This window comes from Xenopus laevis, chromosome 8L (genome assembly GCF_017654675.1).
Source record: "Xenopus laevis strain J_2021 chromosome 8L, Xenopus_laevis_v10.1, whole genome shotgun sequence".
Lineage (NCBI taxonomy): Eukaryota > Metazoa > Chordata > Amphibia > Anura > Pipidae > Xenopus > Xenopus laevis.
In genome coordinates this window covers 100947493-100966375 of record NC_054385.1, presented here as the reverse complement: position 1 = coordinate 100966375, position 18883 = coordinate 100947493, and the positions used below count along the sequence as shown (strand labels likewise).

Sequence of the window (18883 nt, the reverse complement as noted above, 5' to 3'; positions counted from 1 at the left end):
TCATGTTGGTTTTTAGATATTGATATTATAATCAGTAAAGGTAAAAATTGAATACAGGCAGCACTGTATTCTTAAGAGCAGACACTGTAACTGCACTCTGTCAATTTCACAATAGAGGAAAGTAGTGTGCAAACAAATGGAGGATTGCACTTTGCTCGCTTCCTTGGAAGTTGTAAATGACTCCAACTGGCTGTCTGTAATTGACATGAATTTTTCATAGCAGAGAATAAATTGTTCATTCAGGGATAAAAGTGAATATGGAGCATTTAAAAAGCAATATTGATACAATATCCTGTTCCTATGCACTTAATTGTTTGTACACATGTATCACAAAATAACATTAGTATAGAGTATGGGAGGGAGCTGCATTGTATTGGCATTTGCCAAGGAAGTATATTACTGATATACAACAAAGTATCATTTCGTTAGTCAATGTAAAAAGGTGAGTTTAATGTAACGGGCCTCTCATTTGTTTTTTTGACCCTCCCTCTGTAGGCTAAATGCGTGTACTTTGATCTTAAAAAGCATTCCAGTGAGCTCTAGCCTTGTGCCGTGACTGCCGACTCTTAAATCACCATGCCTTCTCCTACCCACACCAGTTTTTGGACTGAAGCGTCTCAACAGGTCCTGGCAGGTGGATCTGCAGGTAAGACAAGATGAAAAAGATTCTGTAATTCTGCACCATTGTGTTCATCAGTATTTACAAACAGATTTATATCCAAGGGAAAAGTATCTGATAGGGAAAGAATTAAAGCTTTGAATTAAACAGTTCAGATTTCATGCCACGTTGTGTTATCTTCATTGAATTATAATGTTATCCACACACTCCAGGTATTGGGGAGGAGGTTTAAAGGGCAGTGCAGTAGGACAGTTAAAACAGTATGTAATGTTAAGTCTGAAGGTAGGGCTTGCAGTCATACATTTACTAGAGTTAAAATGCACAGGTGTAACACTAGGAAAAACAACAGTAACATTGTTTTGGTTTCAGTATTTTAATGAGTATTTTAATGCTGGGTTTAGACAGATTTGCGCCAACCAGTGACCCACGCAGCTGATTCCCAAGCAGGTGGAGAGCCTTATTCCTTCTAGAAATATCACCCCCAGGTCTAGTCCCCCTCCAGTATTAATTGTCCAGTTCATCACCATCTGACCCTGGCCTTCTTCTTTCTTTTATAAATGAGCATCCACCTCCTCCTGTGACATCAGACATGGGTGGGTCAGGCAAAGGTTTATAAAGTGTGTTGGCACAGACAGTTGAGTCGAGAGTGCATGGGTTAAGGCTAGGCATCACTGCAGCAGATACATTTTTTGTCATTAGCAGCAACATTCTGTAAATGTAAACTTGATTCAATTCTGGAATATGAATCTATGACTTAAAGGGGATCTTCGCCCAAAAACTGTCTTTTTGGCATAATGAAAGAATTATAATATTAATGGGGTGGTTCACATTTAAGTAAAATGTTCTCCTATTTCTCCTATTCAAATCAGTGCATTGTTGCTAAGCTAATGTGGGCCCTAGCAACCAGATTGCTGAAATTGCAAACTAGAGAACTGCTGAATAAAAAGCTAAATAACTAGTGCATTTTCAGATGCAATCACCATTTTTTCCTGCAATGCAACTGCATCAAAATGGATGCAAATGCATGTGTGCTTTGCTGTAAATCATATGTAGTTGCGGCAAATATTCTCTCAGTGTACCTGCTCTCCGTTTCAATGTTCGTCATGTGAATGCCAACTGCACCTGATTCTTTAGCTGCAAGGGAGCTGTGCGCCTATGGATGCAGGGTGCTAAGAGAATCCTGGAGCTACTGCCCCGTCAGGAGCTGACTGTAACTCCAGGGCTTGTGCAGCGATGTGCGTCAAAAGACAATTAGGATAGGAAAGCAGAAAGGACTGATCACCACTGAGCTCAATTATATGTAAGTGCACTGAGCACATTTGGATGTAAAAATATTCCTTTAGCTACTTTAGAATTTTTCTGTGCTGTCCCTAAACAACTCCATTCAACAGTGCTTTTTCTATTCACATATTTGCACAAGCACACAGGGCATATCTTATAATAGAGAAGAGCTTGCAGAGTGAGGGAAAATTTCCTTTTCTGCAGCTTCAAGTAGTAAAGTGGACTTTGGAATTTGCAGGCCTGTAAAGTGGTTTATGTATCCTCCTCTGTCTCTGAGCAGATGTTTTACTTTTTCTGTGAGACAGGGGATCCGTTAACTTTCTGCTTCTCCGTTAAATCTGGTATTTCTTAATACAGCATCTCAAAAGATTTGGGTAGTCTCAATAATTACTAGGTATACACAAGTTTTAATGTCAGTGTTTGCAGTACAGTGGGTGCTTGCTTAAAGCATATGCAGAGACAATAAGACGTCCCTCCTATGTCAGCTCTTAGCAAATAGTTTTGGAGGATTTGGGAGCCCTGGTATTGAGTGAGGAGTGAAAGTGTCCCATGCTGAAAGGCATGTTAAAATTGTGATGTCTCTCCTACTATAAAGGCAAATCTCAACAACAAATGGACCATACAGTGCCTTGCAGGGATATTCTGACTACTTCTCTCATTTAACTGAAAAACGAATTTTTCACTGAAAATATTTTCACAAAACACTGAAATTCACAGTAAGCTTTTGTAATGCTACATTATTTTGTTAGAAAAAAGTCTAATCATAATCAAGTATGCTGTTTACATAAGTACTCAGTACCCACACTTTAAGGGGCTGATTCATTAAGGGTCGAATATCGAGGGTTAATTAACCCTCGATATTCGACTAGGAATTGAAATCCTTCGACTTCGAATATTGAAGTCGAAGGATTTAGCGCAAATACTGCGATCGTACGATCGAAGGATTATTCCTTCGATCGAACGATTAAATCCTTCGAATCGAACGATTCGAAGGATTTTAATCCAACGATCGAAGGAATATCCTTCTATCAAAAAAACTTAGGAAAGCCTATGGGGACCTTCCCCATAGGCTAACATTGAGTTCGGTAGCTTTTAGCTGAACTAGGGGGTCGAAGTTTTTTTTAAAGAGACAGTACTTCGACTATCGAATGTTCGAATAGTCGAACAATTTTTTAGTTCGAATCCTTCGATTCGTAGTCGAAGGTCGAAGTAGCCCAAAAAATACTTCGAAATTCGAAGTTTTTTTACTTCGAATCCTTCACTCGAATTTAGTGAATCGGCCCCTAATAGTCTATAGGGTTGCCTTTTGCAGCAAAAACCACTTAAATGTTTTGGGGTACACGTATATTAATCCTAATAACATGGAACAAATCAGCCTGGAAGGCAAATCACTCTAAAATTGTTTCTCCTGCAGAGGTGTGGGCTGATAGAGCTTGCACTCTGGTTGGGGGAAACAATTTCTTATCTACACTGGGGAATAACTCCTTGTTTGGGCAGATGTGGTGTGGCACACAGATTTGTGTAACAACTTCTACTCGTTATTCACATGCATGCGACAGACCAAGCGTGCTGCGAGAAGTCATTATGTGCATGTGCGCCCTCCCGGTGCGGGCAGCCTAGCGATCATAGGTGGCATTTTATAAATAACCATTGTTTTCCCCAGCTGGAGTGTGGGCTCTATTATCCTGCACCAGGGAAGCAGTTTTAGGTTGACAGGTGCCCTTTAAGAGTGATTTGGACTTCCAGGCTGATTTGTTCCATGTTATTCAGGTTGGTTGGATGTCACGTATGATCCCCAAGTTGCAAGTAATGCCACAGATTCTCAGTTTCATTGAGCTGTGGCCATTGCAGGACATTTGTATTTTTGTTTTTGAATCGCTACAATGTTATATTTGTCTTGTGTTACTGACACAAAAAAATGTATTTTCAAAATATTAATCTACATAAAAAGTTATCCATAGCTCATGCTGATCATTTTTCACTGATAGTTCTGCTTTTGTAAATAATTGTTACTTGAAGTTCATAAACCTGGTTTTGCCAACCTGACTGTCTCTTCTTAACCTGTCGGAGTTTTTAATGCTAACGGACTCCTGCTGCACAAATATGGCAGCCCCCTCCTACAGGAACATGGGGGTAAGAAAGGTAATGTAAAAGCATCCGGCAAATACTTTTATGGCAAAATTATAAATAGCATTTAAAGGCAGTGTTATTATAGATTTAAAAAATTATGTGTTTCTGTTGTCAGTATCCCTTTAAAATCATTATCCTTACAAAGATGAAATTTCTCTCACAATTAATTTTTTTGAGCTGGATGAATCAGGTTGTTTTGCAGTATATCCCAGTATTGTGATACAGGTATAGGATCCCTTATCCGGAAACCCGATATCCAGAAAGCTCCGAATTACGGAATGGCTCCCATAGACTCCATTTTATCCAAATAATCCAAATTTTTAAAAATGTTTTCCTTTTTCTCTGTAATAATAAAACAGTAGCTTGTACTTGATCCCAACTAAGATATAATTAATCATTATTGGAAGCAAAACCAGCCTATTGGATTTATTTAATGTTTAAATTAATTAAGGCATGAAGACCCAAATTATGGAAAGATCTGTTATCCGGAAACCCCCAGGTCCCGAGCATTCTGGATAACAGGTCCCATACCTGTACAATAACAAGATGCCCAGTCCCTAATGGTAAAGGACTGCCATATAGCATGATGCTACCAATGATTTCTTTTTTGCTATGTGCGCAGATAAAAAAAAAAATATCTGCACATTTAAACTTGTTCACACTGGTCACACTGGTTCATCTTGTGACCAGAGATAAAATGGCTACTTCTTAGCAACTTTAAATTGAGCTTCATTTTTTCTTTTGTATAGGTTTTGAATTAATAGCCTTCTTCTGACTCTTTCCAGCTCTCAAACGGGGCTCTCTGACCCCAATATAAAAGAAATACTCTGTAAGGCTACACACTTATTGTTATCGCTGTTTTGTATTGCTCATCTTTCTATTGAGGCCCTCTCCTATTCCAGTCTCTTATTTAAATCAGTGCATGGTTGCTAGGGAAATGTGTGCCCTAGCAACCAGAATTCTGAAATTGCAGACTGGAAAGCTGCAAAATAACTCAAAAACTGCAAATAATAAAAACAATTGAAACAAATTGGTGAACAACCCCTTTAAAAACTGCGTGCTTAGATCATAATTCAAATTTTGTGATTGCACACAAAATTCTTTGTGCACACCACAATTTGTTGTGCATGCCCATGAGTGCACAGTTTAGAGGGAACATTGGATGAAATTAGATTTGCCCATTTGGCTCATTTTAGGTCACCTCAAATCCTGCTGATTGAATCCCGTTGTTTTCAGTGATCTGACGCTAATGCGGGCCTGTGCAGAACCATCAGAAAAGAACTGCGTTACAGTGACAGGTATATATAGATACAGTTCTACCAGATTCAGTCAGGCAGACCACCAAAAGGGCCCCATACATGGCCCAATAAGCTGCCAACTCAGTGTTAGTAACTCTTATTAGCCTGTGTATGGCCAGCGTAAATCGTTACAGGTCTTCTTATGCTGCACTTGTTTCAAAGCGAGTGTAAAACTGTTAACCTTTTCCAACTTCATTTGCCTTTAAATTAACTTTAGAATTTTGTCATTGTCTTTCCTTTTTTAATTTTTTTGTTCATTATTATTTTTTTTTTTTTAGACAATTACAATTTACAAAATAAAAATACTTTGCTTTCCAGATGTCTTTTACGTATTAACAGGTTTTCTCACCAAATACATTTTTATCATAATGCAGTATGAAAATGTTTTTACTTAATATTGGTTATTGTTGTGTTGAGTGTGCTCTTCTCACCCCCAACTGGTTTTAAATAAATAATTTCACCTTCTACAAAGTGCCAATTGTACATGTTGCAGAATTCTAACATTTACACAAGATGGCGCCCTAAATCTACTTATAGGAGGAAAGAAAACAAAACAGGCACGTCCCATATAGATGTGTGCTGGTGTGTATCTGTCAGCAAAGCAGAACTATAGCCATTACTATGCAACATTACCAGTAGCTCAGGGTTGTGAAAGATTATAATAACAAGCAAAATTATTGCTTTTAATTATAATCTTTAACTTCCATTCCCAAGAGGGTTTGGCACAACAGAGGATTACAGGACAGTTCTAATCTTTATTCCCTAATGCCTATTATATGCATAGTTTTTTTTTATAATCAGTTTCCCCCCCTTCATTGGACAGGATATATTTCCAAGAAAGTTATAACGATTCTGCAACATAGGACTTGTTAGGGAGGTAGAGATGATGTCATTCATTATATCTTGGCTGGGATCAAGTACAAGGTTTTTTTTGTTATTACAAAGAAAAAGTGAATATGTTTTCAACCTTCTGAATTATTTGAGTAAAACTGAGTATACAGATACACTGAATGCATTGAGCTGCATGATAATTATGTAGAGAAGAGAATTTGATTATTAAAATTTCTCCCATAGAGTCAATTTCAATCAAATTTGTAATCAATGATTTTCTTTCTCTGTAATAACAAAACTGTAGCTTTTACTTGATAGTAACGAAGCTGCATGTATCCATATCGATGGCAAAACAATATTGCTGAGGTTATTTAGAGGCCCAAATAGGAAAGGTCGAATTTTAGTGGTATTAGAGCTTTTTGAAACCACAAATTTGACTGATTTTGAAGATTTTGCCAAATACTGAACTGAATCTGAAGCCTAATTTGTATATGTAAATTAGGGGTGAAGGGAGCCGTTGTGCTGCTAAGAAACGTTTGACTTTCTTGTTTGTGTGACGAAAAGCCATGTGATTCTTTCGGATTAGGTTCGGGCAGGCACTTGGATTTGGGCAAATGCTGCTGAAGAAGGCCAAATCTTGGCTGAATCTAGAACCAAATCCTGGATACTTGCCCCATAATGTTAAAATTATTTTTTAGCAGATTTCTGGTGTGGTGATCCAAATTATGGAAAGATCCCTTATCCAGAAAACCTCAGGTCCCAAGTATTCTGCATGATACTATACCGGTATTACCATTGTGACTACTGAGGGGAGGAACAAACTGTCCTTAGTGGTGGACCACATTATTATTAGCTTATCAAAATGAACCAAATTAATTACCCAAACCCAAAAGAGCTGCTTAATGATAATGAGCTTACTAGGTTACCCTGTGGTGACAAGACCAAGGTATGTATAAAATATAAGTCCAATAGTTTTTAAGGTTAATAATAGCATACAAGATTACACATTTCAACCCTTTGATTTATTTTTGTTCAGATTTGTGTCGAGGGGGATATTTATGTAATGATTTCTATTTCTATTGCTCATATTTGAAAATGAAATAATTAAAATGTGTACAATGAGCAAATTTGCTCCAGTGCAGTAACCCATAGCAACCCCTCTTCAATTATCTTTCATCAGAAAAAGAATAATGAGAGCCAATCGCTTTAGTTTCCTAGCAGGTACTGATTTAGGGGTAAATGTACCTAGTATTAAAGGGGTGGTTCACCTTTAAGTTAACTTTTAGTATGTTTAAAGAATGACCAATTCTAAGCAACTTTTTAGTTGGTCTTTATTATTTATTGTTGATGAACAAATGAAAACCGTTTGCAGATTGTATCAGAATATCACTCTCTACATCATCCTAAAAGTGCACTCAAAGGTGAACAACCCCTTTAATAAGTGAACCCTTTTAAATTCTAATTCACATTACCTTTAAATGATTTCTAACATATTAAGTGAAATTAATCCAAATAATAGGAAAAAGTTAATTTAGCATTTACAATTCCCTGTGATAGCTAGCTGTATAGAATAACTGTCAAGGCAGCATTTTTTGTCTGTGGCAATGATTTTTTTTCTGCTTAGTGATCATATGGTACAGTGTACCCCCATTACCCTTTTACCTTAATATTAAAGGGGGTAGTTCAGCTTAAAATGAATTTTTATTATGATTTAGAATTCCAAGACAGTTGCCAATTAGTTTTAATTTTGTTTTATGTTTTTTTTAATGTTTAAATTTTTGTTATGAAGCTCCCAGGTGTAGCATATCAATTGCTGTCTGGTTGCTAGGGCTTCATTGGCCTAGTAACCAAGCAGCAATGCAGCAAGCAGCAATGTTAGAATTGAAGCTGAATAGAACAGGGCCTGAAAAGAAATAACAATAACATGTAACTTTTACAGTTCAATTGTTTTTGTGGTTGCTGCCTCATTTCAGGCTGAGAATAGGCAGAACAGGAATACTAATCATTCCGAAAGCAAACAAAATACTGAAGACCAGTTGAAAAGTTGCTCAGAATAGGTTTACTTAGTATACTAAAAGGTGATCTTATGGGTATAATAACCAAAGCTTTTCTACCTGATGAAGGGAGGTTTATCCCCCCGAAACGTTGATCACGAGGTGATATAATAAAGAGGGGTGTCCCCCCAACTGCTGATAATAGCGTGTGTGCGGATCCGTTTCTTGTTTGCTGTTGCTAAGGGACCTGGCCGGGGTCAACGGAGAAACCAGCACCACCAACGCAGTGAGAGGAAAGGCGAGTGTGCGGTAGGAACATTTATTACACTACCTATATAGAGACACAACATCTAAATGATACAAATGTAATAACTAATACTATTGATGTGTATTATGAACATTACTTGCATAAGCGACATTTCATATATTTATTACTCCTGGTACAGGTATGGGACCTGTTATTCAGAATGCTCAGGAGCTGGGGTTTTACGGATAACAGATCTTCATACCTTAAGTCTGCTAGAAATTCCTGTAAACATGAAATAAACCCAATATGCTGATTTTGCTTCCAGAGAAAAAGGAAATCATTGTTAAAAATGTGGATTATGTGGATGAAACAGAGTCTATGGGAGATGGCCTTTCTGTAATTCTGGATAACGGGTTTCTGGATAATGGATCCCATACCTGTAGTTCCTTTTGAATTGGGGAAAAAAGAATATAAATGGCTGGAAATCTGGTAACATAAATTACACAGCAGAAGCAAACGGGCCGACTTAGTAGTCGTACAGCACCTGCTTTTTAGCCTGTATGACCCTGGTTGTAACTGTGTCACACTGCTGGATCCCTATATAGCGCTCACTGAAACCTGGAAAGAGAGCTGCAGTTTGCTTAGAAAAATATTGCTTTTTGCCAGAGGCTGAAATACGAGTCTTATACCAAGACCAAATTAATTCAGCGTATCGGCCGTGATACACAGATACAGTTCTATGTTTCTGCTGTTCTCACTAACTAGTTGAATCAAGATCAGACTTGTCCGCCTGAAATCTGCACAGCGTTTGTGGGTTTGGTGAGCCAGGGTTGTACGGTGCACGTGTTTATGTGCAAGGGATTGGGGTTAGTGCAAGAGAGGCTTATGTGCAACAGAAGTAAAACTTTCACACCAAGGATTAATATATTTGGTTATGGTTTTTATGGGTTTTTTCTGCTCCAGATTATGGCATCAGTAGTACACAATCGAAAAAAAGCCATAAATGACAATCCTGTAGAGATGCATATTGTTGTAGTTCTGTATTGGCGGTGGAAAAACTTTTCGTTTTACTAAATTAACCCTCCAAATGCTGCATCATTCCAACCTCTGTTATAGCTGAGTTACTGTGCATAGTCATTAGTGCTAATGGGCACATGCAGCTCTTTCTCAGACTGTGGTTTGGGGCCGTCAGTGGGGGTCACCCTTTAAAAACCTCCAGACTCATTCTATATTCTTATATTATTTCATATAATAAAATAAAGGTAAGTTCATATTTTAATTTTTGTATGTGGTAGATGGAAGTAGCCTAAGTATTCCTTTTCATTTTTTTATTTAATGATTCTTATTTGCTCTCTAAAGTGAAACTGAGAGGGGCATTTGCCAGAATAAAGTGTTTATATTCACATGAAACAATTTGTAAAATTGTGGAACATAGAGTGCTTGCACAGGGAAATCTATTTCCAACTTCTACATATGCATTAGAACTGTCTCACAAGTCCAGATAGGCTTAATTAGCCTTTATCTGAATATATCATTCATATTTACTGCACTTTTACTTGGCTTTTCGTTTAGCTTATTTAACAGTGCCAAAGAAAGACTTTGGAATGTGGTAATTTGACTAAATATCATGATTAAAGGTCACTAGAGACCTGGAAGACAAAACTATTACATGTTCGAAAGATCATTAAATAATAAGCAGCAAAGAACATTGTTGTCTTATAACAAAAAAAATGTCAGTTGTACATTATAGGGATGCGCCAAATCCAGGATTCAGCCTTTTTCAGCAGGATTCGGATTCAGCCAAATCCTTTTGTATGGCCGAACTGAATCCAAATCCTAATTTGCAAATACAAATAATGGACGGGGATGGAAATCGTGTGACTTTTTGTAACAAAACAAGGAAATTAAAAGTTTTTTCGCCTTCACAACCCTAATTTCCATATGCAAATTAGGGTTTACTCTGAATTTGGCCGAATCATTTGCGAAGGATTCAGGGGTTCAGCCGAATCCAAAATAGTGCATTCGGTGCATCCCTAGTACATTGTATTTCCCCTGTGGGAAAAGGCAGCATTATTGGAAAGCAGGGTGTTCTAATGATTGTTTTGCTGCATTAATTTCCTCTTGAAGGATCTTATGGTGAATAAATATGTAAATCGGGTGGCCCCTAAGTTGGGTGACTCAATGCTGATTTTACAGGAACTGGAATTAGAAGCACTGATGTACTTTGCAGTTCTAGTAAACAATACAGTGCTACGCAATATGTTGGCGCTATATAAATACATGTTAATAATAATAATAACACATATATTTTTATATCGAAATGGTGAAACAGCTGACACGCTTCTTTATGCTAGTCCCCGGTATTTGCGATTCAGTTGCTGAGAAGCAGTTGCAGAAGCTGCTGAAAAGCTCTATGGGAAAAGCTTTAGGTGCCCCAGAGCGCCACATACTGTAAAGGGTTTGTTCACCTTCCAACACTTTTTCCAGTACAGTTGATTTTGGATAGTTCTGAGGGAAAAGACGCGCATCTGAACATTAAATATAGGCGGGAGAAAAAAACTGTTACCCACCATACTGTAGATCCATTCCACTGTGGTCACATGGGCAAACGTAAAGGAATACAATCCAAAGTGCACTTCAGGATCACCGGATCGGTCACAGGGTATGTCTCTCTTGACAAAAATATTGAATAAAATCCAAAGTTATTACGTCTGTTTAAAAACATATAACATACAAAAAAATGGAGAAAGGGGAGGGCACAGCTCAACGCATTTCCTGCTAGTCACTTCATCAGAAGCTGGACAGTTTACCAGAAATAAACGTTTTATTTTCTATTTCTGATGGAATATGGAATATGTAATGTTTAATTTATCACATTCTGATGACTTTCTGAAGCAGCCCGGGGGGGTCACTGACTCTGTAACTGTTCTAAATTGATACAGTAGTTGACACATTACTTATATTCTGTCAGAATTTATACAATTGTTGCTAATACTGCTGAGAAATGTATCAACTAAATGTAGCAAATTGTAACAGTTCAAAATCTGCACTGGGAGTACTGAGCTGCCAGACTGAAACACCATAGACAGAAACGTTCAAATTGAAGCTTCAATTTTGGAAAAACAGTCAGAAATAAAAAAGGAAAATAATTGGAAAAAGTATTCTGGTGAGCAATCTGAAAACAACTGAACTGAAAAAAAGTGTTTGGAAGGTGAACAAACCCTTCTGCCAGGACTTTGTAGTCAGAGGAAATCTGAATCATAGTTCCATACTTAAAGGGATAATTCATCTTGATATTAAAAGGGAACTCCGGCTTCCAAATCAAAATTTGATAAAGAGGCCCGCATAACACAGAAACCCCTAATATACCCATCACAGTTACCTGTTTCTTCAAAAAGTATGTATAAATGCCATTTTCTATGATGATGCAGTAGCCAAGCCACTATACCCACGGCATGGTTAATCTCATATGGAGGTCATAACTATTCACCTCTAGTCATAGACTCGCACCACCTTGCCTTCTTCCAATATCTCAAAGAGAAAAGTCTCTTGATCCAAAGAGGTTGATTGTATTCAACTCTAACTTTTTATAGGGATAAATACCTCCATGACTAATACCCATGGAAGTTTGTCCTGGTTTCCTGAAGAATCACTCTTCATGTGGTTGCAGAGCTCCCAACACGTTGCCCTTTATTTGTGCTATTATGCTCTTAAAGGGCTGGTTCACCTTCAGGTTAACTTTTAGTATTTTATAGAATGGACTATTCTAAGCAACTTTTCAATTGGCCTTCAATTTTTTTTTTTTTTTTTTTTTTATTATTTCCCTTCTTCTTCAGACTCTTTACAGATTTCAAATGGTGGTCATTGACCCCGTCTAAAACCAATGCTCAGTAAGGCTACACATTTATTGTTATTACTACTGTTTATTACTCATCTTTCTATTCAGGCCTCCGGCTTTCATACTCCAGTCTTTTATTCAAATCAGTGCATGGTTGATAGGATAATTTGGACCTTGGCAACCAGATTGTGGACCTACAAACTGGGGAGCTGCTGAATAAAAAGCTAAAAAACTCAAAAAATCCCAAATAATAAAAAATGAAAACCAGTTGCAAATTGTCTCAAAATATCCCTCTCTACATCATACTAAAAGTTAACTTAAAGGTGATCAACCCCTTTAAACATGGGGATTAGTCTTGGTGGAAAACTCAGTATGACTAATTCATTGCTCTGAAGACACTGTTCCCAAGATAATGGTGTCTACTTGAAAAACATGACCAGGGGTAAATGGCTGCCCACGTGTCTAAAACCCCTTACTATAAAATGTAGCACTTGCAAATAATAAATTGCTAGTAAAACATTTCTAGTCTGTGCATTGGCTTGTGTAGAGCAATTTAAGCCAGGTTAGTAGCACTTCCAATATACTTTCTTTTATACTTTTATTTATACACATTAATTTTGCAGGGTTGCTAGTTCCAATTGAACATCAGGATTAATCTGCTTTCTTGTTGATAGGCCAATAATAGATTGAATTTCAGGCCATGGAGAAGCAAGATAGAAAAGCTATTAGTTTAAAATCCTGCACTTATGGTCAAAACTCCATTGGGTACAAAGCAATGTTTATTAAAGGTGAACTAAACTGTAAAAAAATGCCATATTTTATATACTGAACTTATTGCACCAGCCTAAAGTTTCAGATTGTCAATAGCAGCAATGATCCAGGACTTCAGACTTGTCACAGGGGGTCACCATCTTGGAAAGTGTCTGCGACACTGACATGCTCAGTGGGCTCTGAGCAGCTGTTGAGAAGCTAAACTTAGGGTCGTCACAAATTATCAAGCAGAAAATGAGGTTGGCCTGTAATATAAGCTGATGCTACAGGACTGATTATTAAAGTATGATAAATTTAGAATTCGAGCTTGGATTTTTCCCAACTCAAATTTGAGAGTTTTGACCAAAAATTCAACTGGAAAATTCAAATTTACCATTCAAATATGTCCCATAGTGTTACTGTTCTCTATTCCTGCTGGTGTTCAGGATTCTTTATAATGGAGATACTGGAATGTTATGAGTTTGAATGCAGTATTTTAATGAAACCATTTTGAATGCATCATGAAAACCATAGCCCCCCCCTTTTAAAGTATTTTTGACCAAATTATGAGGCCCCTAAAATCTTGTGCGTTAGGTAGCCAGATATTTTTTATCCTTTTCACATCACTTTCTTTCTTTTTATTATAATATGTGCCAGAATGTCACTCACATAAGATTTGATAAATTAGGATGTATGTAGTCCTGTGCAAGTCAGCCCTATTCTACAACTGTTGTTCTTCTATTTTCTCTTTTATGCTAAAACTCTATATTCTGCTCTAACTGTTAAATTATGTATTCCTTTTGTAATTACAGACACTTCTGTTGCTGTGCTCTGCCATGATGTGCATCTCTTCTCTGCTTTCATCACCTGTTCCCATCTCTCCCTGACTTCAACTTGTTCCCAACCAGAGCTGGGCCAGGCACCCTAGGCAACCTGGCCGGTCCCGGCACTGGCTGGGTGCGCATTTGCAAAATGCTGCTCGTGTGCGCAAATCAACATGCTCATGCATGGAAGCGCTAATTGTCACGAAAGCCGCAGAAGATAGGGGACCGAACATGGGGTAGGCAACACAGAATGTACGTGCCTGGCGCCCCCAAGCTTTACGCCCTAGGCACGTGCCTACCAGTGGTGGAACTACCGGGGGAGCAGGGGGTGCGAGTGGGCCAGGCCCGCACCCCCTCAGGGCCCCCCGACAGCCCGTGCACGCCCGTGCGCCACTGACAAATGTGGGCAGTACGGAGGGGGGCAGGGCCCGGCTGCGCGTCACGCACCAGGGCCCGCCCCCCTACAGTCACACTACTGGTGCCTACTCTGCCTACCCCTAGTTCCGGCCCTGACCCCAACAAACCTTTTCCTGGACTAAATAATTGCCTTCAAAAATGGCACATTGTAGAGAGGGACTATTGCTTTTATTTAGAGTATTCTTCTGTATGGACAAATGATATGGCCATGAGACCTCCATTATTAATGCTTTGATGCTTAGAATATTAAGTATGAATATTAGAATATTAAAAATATTTATATAATAAGTATGAGGTGCCCCTATTAATGAAACTTGTTTTCTTTTTTCTTTTAAAGTTGTAACTGGAATTCTTATTGTTGCTCCTCTTTCATTCATCCCTATTTCCGCTGCATACAAAACCCGATACCCTATGCAAGTACACGTCTCTCAGGTGTTCCTTTTTGCAGTGACCTGTGACCCACTGGCATTTTCCTATTCTTACCCATGAAATTCACTACAAATTTCCCTTTCCAAGTAGGAGACAGAGAATGATTGAAGCCCAGGCAACAGAAGTGGGATCGGATACACTGTGGCTGCAGGCATTTAGTAAATTGAAAAAATATTTCTTGATCCGATGTTTGTTTCCCACAGGGTGACCACAAACGTAGAGGTTTTTCTTCTGATGCATCAGTTGTTAGACACTCATCTATAAATACATTTTCAAAATAAAGTTAATTATATCAAGCTACTAAAGTGTAGCATAACATAAATCTACAGTTAAAAGTGCGGCAATATTTGCCACTTACATAAAGATATATAGTGATTGCTGGGAGCATAATTTAAGGATAGAATTTTCCATAAGGTTTGCGCTACTACATCAATTCCAAATACATGGATGGAACCTGTTATCCAGAATGCTCTGGAGCTGTAGTTTTCTGGATAAAGGATCTTTGCATAATTTGGATCTTCATAGTTTACAGGGGTTGTTTACCTATAAATTAGCTTTTAGTATGGTGTAGAGAATGATATTCTGGGATAATTTGTAATTGGTTTTCATTTTTTATTAATTGTGGTTTTTACATTATTTAGCTTTTTATTCATCAGTTTGTAATTTCAGAATCAATCTGGTTGCTAGGGCCCAAATTACGCTAGCAACCATGTACTCATTTATATGACAGACTGGAATATGAATAGGAGGGATCTAAATAGAAAACGAGTAATTAAAAGATGCAATAACAATAAATGTTTTGCCTTGCAAGGCATTTATTTTTTAGCATTTTTGTTATCATTAATCCCCATTTGAAAGCTGGAAAGAGCCAGAAGAAGAAGACAAATAATTACAATTACAAAAACTATAAAAAAAGAAGACCAATTGAAAATTTGTTCAGAATTAGCATACTAAAGTTAACTGAAATATGAACTACCTCTTTAAAAACATTAAATAAACCCAAAGGATTGTTTTGCCATCAAGAATGATTAATTAAATGTTAGTTGGGTTCAAGAACAAGGTACAGTTTTTTTTTTTACAGAGAAAAAGGAAATCATTTTTAAAAATGTGGATAACTTGGAGTGTATGGGAGATGACTTTACCGTAATTTGGAACATTCTGGATAACGGGTTTCCATATAATGGATCCTATACCTGTATAAGCATTCACATTGAAATTGTTGAATTTTTATAAGGATTATAGCCTGTGTAAGCATATGGATTTATATTTATTGCAACTGATTTTCTGTGTTCTCATTTTTTGCCATTGGTTAATTGAAGCCAATAAATAATCATATAGTTCATCCGTTTTATATTTTTTTCTTTATTTATGATTTTAAACAAAGATAAGTAAAAAAAAAAAAAAAGAGCGAGACACACGTAAATCCTTACCTTCAACTGAAAATTTTGAGCAATTTAGAAAGTAATGACATTACATTATAAGTGGTTTGGTACACCACTTTTTTCCGTTTCATAAAGGTGACTGATTTGTGTATTTATTGTAGCTCTTGTATTGGAAAATAAAAGAACATAGAAGAAACACAGAAGCAAATAGAAACCAGCCAGCCTTAAATTTCAGTTTAATCCATAATTCACCCCAACTATCTGGCTTTGAACAGATTCCTCTTATCTCTTGGTCTGGTTATATGTTTTTAATCTTTTCCGACCCTAGAAAAATGAACCATGAAGATCAAGTTTTTATGAATTCTCCCTGATTATTGTGTGGACCGGATATTAATTCCTCCACCAGCATCAGATTACCCATTTGAGCAATCCATTCCAGTATTTGTCAAGGGGGAGGTAGACCTCCAATGTCGCAGCCCCAACCCCCCCAGAATGAAAGCGATTAGACTATTGTTTCAGGCTCTATAGATGGACCTTTATTTCTCTTCACATTAGTGTTGGGCAGTGTTCTGCATTCATTTTTCATGAAGTTGCTTTGATTGGGGGTAGAAAACTAATCATCTATGCCACAGATCACTTCCAATTAACTGAAATTGCCATGCAGCACAATATACAGTGCTTCCCATTTATCAAATGAAAGTCTGTGCTTTCGGCAAGAATCACCCGTTCAGGGAGGTGCTTCCCATTCTATTCCAAGCGATCAGGTAGCAGCATTTTGACCTCCCTCTACAAGTGGGTGCCACTGCTTTACATGACTTAAAATCCTTTCAAGGAAGGAGGTTTAACCCCATTAAAGGGACCCATCACCCCAAAAAAATATTGAAAATCCCATTTTATCACATTAGTCAAACAAAATGAACTTTAATTACACAATATAAATTATTTGAATCTTGTTTCTTCAGTCTGGGAATTCATAATTATAGCAAGCAGGCAGGAGACATTTTGTGGACACTGTTATTAAGACAAGCCTTGCATCATCTCAGAATCTTGTTTGTGCACCAGATTGGGAGACCTGATGTCCATGCACATGTACTGACTACACAATTAAATGGTGAAGAGAACGGGGGAATATGTGGAGAGCAGTGACATCGAGGAAGTGCTGAATGGAAAGTACTAAGGCATAGAGGAGGGGCAGACAATATTTGATTGACACTTGAAATTTTTAAATGTGTTTAAAACAGCTATGAATGCTTTAATAAAAAATAGAATTTGGATTTCATGTTTAATTTGATAAGGACTTTTTATTATACAGATTTTACGTCTGGGTGACAGGTCCACTTTAATGACATTTCTCTATGCTATCCCAAGAGAGACTGCAACTCCACTTTACTAAACATTACACACTGTACAAATACAGCCTTTGTTGTTTGATGACAGACTCCCTTGAAGTCCTTGTGATTTTTACTTACTGTTTATCTCCATAGAATCACCAAGACCTTTACTCTTGTGAGTTTTTAGATACGGTTTTCAAGTCACATAATGTTAAAATCCTGTTTTGGCCCGGTGCCTTGGTAGCATAGTAATACAACGTTCTGTTTTTAGAAACCATGTAAGTAAGCCGAGGATTTGTCTGTGCTGTTCAAATGATGGAAATTGGATTAAAGTAAGGCAAAATAAATCTTTAACCTATTCATCAAAATATATTAATGTACTATTGTTCCTTTGTGTGAGCGTAGTACAGAGGGACAGGTTAACTCACCCTGTATCAGACACCATTCATAATCACAACTTTTCAATTTGCATTTTCAATTTCTGATTTCTAATTTTCAATTTTATTGCCTTAAAGGGATTCTGACATGATTTTTATGGTGTATTTTTTATTCCCAAATTACTCTAACACTGCAAATAATTCATTGTACCATATAAAATTTCTTTCCTAATCCAAGTGTATGCAGCCATCTCAGGTCATTTTGCCTGGTCATGTGCTTTCAGAAAGAGCCAGTGCGGCACTATGGAACTGCTTTCTGACAGGTTATTGTTTTTCCTACTCAATGTAACTGAACGGGGTCGCAGTGGGTCATGGATTTTTACTATTGTTCTGCTGATGGGCAGCAGTAAAGAGTGACTGAAATTTATCAGAGCACAAGTCACATGACTAGGGGCACCTGGGAAGCTGACAATATGTCAAGCCCCGTGTCAGATTTCAAAACTAAATATAAAAAAAAGAGTTTGATTTTTTGAAAAATGGATTTCAGTGCAGAAGTCTGCTGGAGAAGCACTATTAACTGATGCATTTTTTTTAAAAAAAACATGTTTTCCCATGACAGTATAATTTCATATCATCTCCTTTATAAACTGCAGTATTTATAAAATTGGTTAGACTTTCCATTGCTGAGAATGAATTGTTGGGGGCCAGAGAAGTGTACAGGTATGGGACCTGTTATCCAGACCTGTTATCCAGAATGCACGAGACCTGGGGTTTTCCAGATAAAGAAACTTTGCATAATTTGAATCTCCATACTTTTATGGTCAAAACTGTCAAATTGTGAATAATCCAAACTCAATTCGATTTTTTTCATTAAATAACCCCCCCAGTCTAATTTCGAGTGTATTTGAATTTATTAAGAGTTAGAAAAAAACTCACATGAATTTGAAATTCGACCTTTGTTAAATGTGCCTCTAAGTCTAATAAAAGAATCATTTAAACATTTATAATAGGATTATTTTGCCTCCAATAAGAATTAATTATATCTTAGTTGTCATCAAATACAAGGTACGGTTTTATTATTACAGAGAAAATCATTTTTTAGAATGTGAATTACTTGATTAAAATTGAGTCACTG

The 18883-nt window shown here is 37.3% G+C and overlaps 1 protein-coding gene across 3 annotated transcripts in view; it reads left to right on the top strand.

The window, feature by feature from the left end:
• slc25a21.L (solute carrier family 25 (mitochondrial oxoadipate carrier), member 21 L homeolog) overlaps window positions 1-18883 on the top strand; it is a 198318-nt gene that overhangs the window by 14538 nt on the left and 164897 nt on the right. For all 3 annotated transcript variants that reach the window (XM_018229295.2, XM_018229294.2, NM_001097058.1), the window contains 1 exon segment: window positions 496-646. In XM_018229295.2, coding sequence (XP_018084784.1) covers window positions 577-646 — 70 coding nt within the window. In that variant the 5' untranslated portion in view covers window positions 496-576.